The sequence below is a fragment of the Lactuca saligna genome, chromosome 7, assembly GCF_052625555.1.
Source record: "Lactuca saligna cultivar CGN05327 chromosome 7, ASM5262555v1, whole genome shotgun sequence".
NCBI lineage: Eukaryota > Viridiplantae > Streptophyta > Magnoliopsida > Asterales > Asteraceae > Lactuca > Lactuca saligna.
The window spans coordinates 9,117,601-9,120,523 of NC_136423.1; the positions used below are offsets into that span (position 1 = coordinate 9,117,601).

A 2,923-nucleotide genomic window follows, 5' to 3' on the forward strand; every position below is an offset into this window, starting at 1 on the left:
TTAATGTGAAGCTCTAATTGATTGACATGTGGTAAATGTACTACTCTTTTATTAGGTAGAGAGAAGAGAAGAGATTTAAAATAATTTATTTGAAATAGTTGATTAACGGTTTTAAGTTTTACTTAATTTTATAACCTTGTAATTGTAATGGTTATAAACTAGTTTGTCAAATAAAGCTTGGATTTTACTGTAACGGTGTCATTTACCTCTCCACGTAAATTCTTTCCAAATCTTCTATTTAGTTCTTATTCACATTAATTTCATACAAGGTTTGGGTTTTTGAGTTTGTGATTTGTGGTGCCAAATCTTCTATTCGTCATCAACTTTGTCGGAATCTGAATCTGTTCATGTAATTGTATCCGCGTCTGTAACTGCTCATCCGCACTAGCTTCTCCAAGTGGAAAACAGAGTAGGGATCATGAAGATGTGGTTTATGAAAGTAATTATTTATTTTGAAAGATTTTTTTACGTGGTTGTCAGCGTTGAGGAAAGTCAAGTAGTCAAAGTTACCAATTGATACTGATATACTGTAGTTGTTCTCTGCACGACCCCCTTTTTCTACTGATATACAGTACATGGTGAGTTGTTTAGCGATGAGATAATGCCATGGAAGCAAAGCTGTCGTCGGTAGCTAAGACTCTAAAACCTTCCCCAATCCAACAACTATCTTATCTAGCTGAACGTAGCAACGCCATTAACCTCGCCGAAGGCTTCCCTGATTTCCCGGCACCTCCCAATATCAAGGCCGCCGCCGTCTCCGCTATCACCTCCGATTTTAACCAATACAGGTCTGTTAGCTTCCACTTGTTCCAGAATTGGATCCCTAATTTTATGCGTTTTTTGGCCGAATTCATCATTTTCTTAATCGGGAGTTTGTTTCAGTTTGATATCACAACGTTCAAAATAGTCCTAAAATTAGCGGATAGTGAAATAAACTATCTCATTAACTCGTTTTCTTCTGTCTTAAAATCACAACCACTTTTTACCCAACATTCCAAACAAGTTATTGCAACTCTTGTTTAAACGCAAATCCCAACACTTGTTTATACTGTAATTTCAGCTTTCATATATCTACACAGACTTATGAAGTGACATTTTGTTTTTGCAAACTGTAATTGAAGGCATGTTCAGGGAATATGTGATCTGGTTGCGGATAAAATGAAGCAAATGCATGGCTTAGATGTTGATCCCGTAACAGATATTGCCATTTGCTGTGGTCAGACCGAGGCTTTCGCTGCCACAATGTTTGCAAGCATGTCTACTCACAACTTTCCCAATAATCCCCTTATACTCATTCAGAAACACAAATAAAAAAAAAAGTTATATTTTTTTTTTGTATGTTATGTTTTGTTTTGCAGTACTTAACCCTGGGGATGAAGTAATACTTTTTGATCCCTGTTTTGAAACGTATGAAACATGTATTTTAATGGCTGGAGGAGTCCCTGTAAGTTCCCAGGTGCTATAATTTATTTGTGAATATGAAATATGATGAATGAATGAATCTTGAATCTTGAATCTTAACAGGTGTATGTAGCCCTGGAGCCACCTTATTGGAGAGTTGACGAGGTCAAACTTTCAGATGCTTTTACTGCAAAGACAAAAGCTCTGGTACTGAATAGGTACGTGTATTATATGTTTCTGAATTTGGAATTTTATATATATATTTTTATAGTTTTGAATTTGGAATTTTACACACAGTCCTCACAACCCAACTGGAAAAGTTTTTAACATGGAAGAGCTACAGATGATTGCTGGATATTGCATAACAAAGGATTGCATAGCCGTTACAGATGAAGTATGATATGATAACTTCATTAATTATATACATGAATGTGAATCCGTTTTATTTTTGCATTCAGAGTCTGAAAATGTTTTGTGCAGGTGTATGAACATATAACATATGAGAATGAAAAACCTCATATAAGCCTGGCCTCACTACCAGAAATGCAAACCAGAAGCATCATCACGTCTTCCTTGTCCAAAACATATAGTGTCACTGGTGGGTGGGTTTATCTTTTAATCATTTTGGGTGTTTGACTGAGTTTGACCAACTAACTACTACAGGGTGGAGGGTGGGGTGGGCCATAGGTCCATCCTGCATTGCGTTTGCAATCAGAAACATTCATGCGAAAATTACAGATTCAGCCCCTGCGCCATTTCAGGAAGCTGCGTTGACTGCATTAAAAAGTCCACCAGAGTACTATAAATCACTGAGAAAAGTAAGGATTCTTTTATATTTATTTTTATTTTCTAGTTTTTGACAATAATGTAGTTGGTGTGTTGGGAGTTAGGATTATGAAGGAAAAAGAGATTTTGTGTTGAAGTTGCTTGGAGATGTGGGGTTTCAGGTTGAATTTATGCCAATGGGTTCGTTTTTCATATTTGCAGCGCTTCCGGATACTTGCAAACTTATGGACGTATGTGAAATAATTAATTCTATTCTATTATATTGTTATTTTTATGTTTTGATTAATTATGATGGATGGACTTTTTCAGGTTGAATTTGTGGAGGAATTAATAAAAGAAGCTGGAGTTGTGGCTGTTCCTGGATGCGGGTTTTTCCATACAGGTTCAGAGAAGCATAATAATAGATATATCAGATTTGCTTTCTGTAAAGGTCATGCTACTTTGACTTCTGCTGCTCATAACATCCAACAGCTGGTTGATGCTTCAGGGCGCCTCAACCTTCTTTGAATTCATTATGGGGAATTTACTAATATAATACTCACTGTTTTTTTTTTTTTTTTTTTTTTGTCAGATTAATAGCTTGAATACAGAAAAATGCCTAAAAATGTGCTAGAGTTATTGAGTCTAGGTTACTATCATTGTTATAACACCACCTATATATCAGTGAAATGCCACTCTGCATCTTAATTGTCTAACTTTATGAATTAAGCTGGTCGATATCATTGATTTTGTATAA

At 35.6% G+C, this 2,923-nt stretch overlaps 1 protein-coding gene across 2 annotated transcripts; it reads left to right on the forward strand.

The window, feature by feature from the left end:
- The first annotated feature begins 324 nt into the window (after nucleotides 1-324).
- Nucleotides 325-2,923, forward strand: LOC145006366 (uncharacterized). Of its 2 annotated transcripts, XM_078965454.1 has the most exons (10): nucleotides 422-439; nucleotides 573-788; nucleotides 1,122-1,252; nucleotides 1,359-1,444; nucleotides 1,525-1,619; nucleotides 1,699-1,795; nucleotides 1,882-1,999; nucleotides 2,065-2,219; nucleotides 2,292-2,417; nucleotides 2,497-2,923. In XM_078965454.1, the coding sequence occupies exons 2-10, from the start codon at nucleotides 607-609 to the stop codon at nucleotides 2,692-2,694; spliced, it is 1,188 nt and encodes a 395-aa protein (XP_078821580.1). In that variant the 5' UTR covers nucleotides 422-439; nucleotides 573-606; the 3' UTR covers nucleotides 2,695-2,923. The 2 variants fall into 2 exon arrangements, with proteins under 2 accessions (XP_078821579.1, XP_078821580.1); XM_078965453.1 differs by having other exon boundaries at nucleotides 325-788.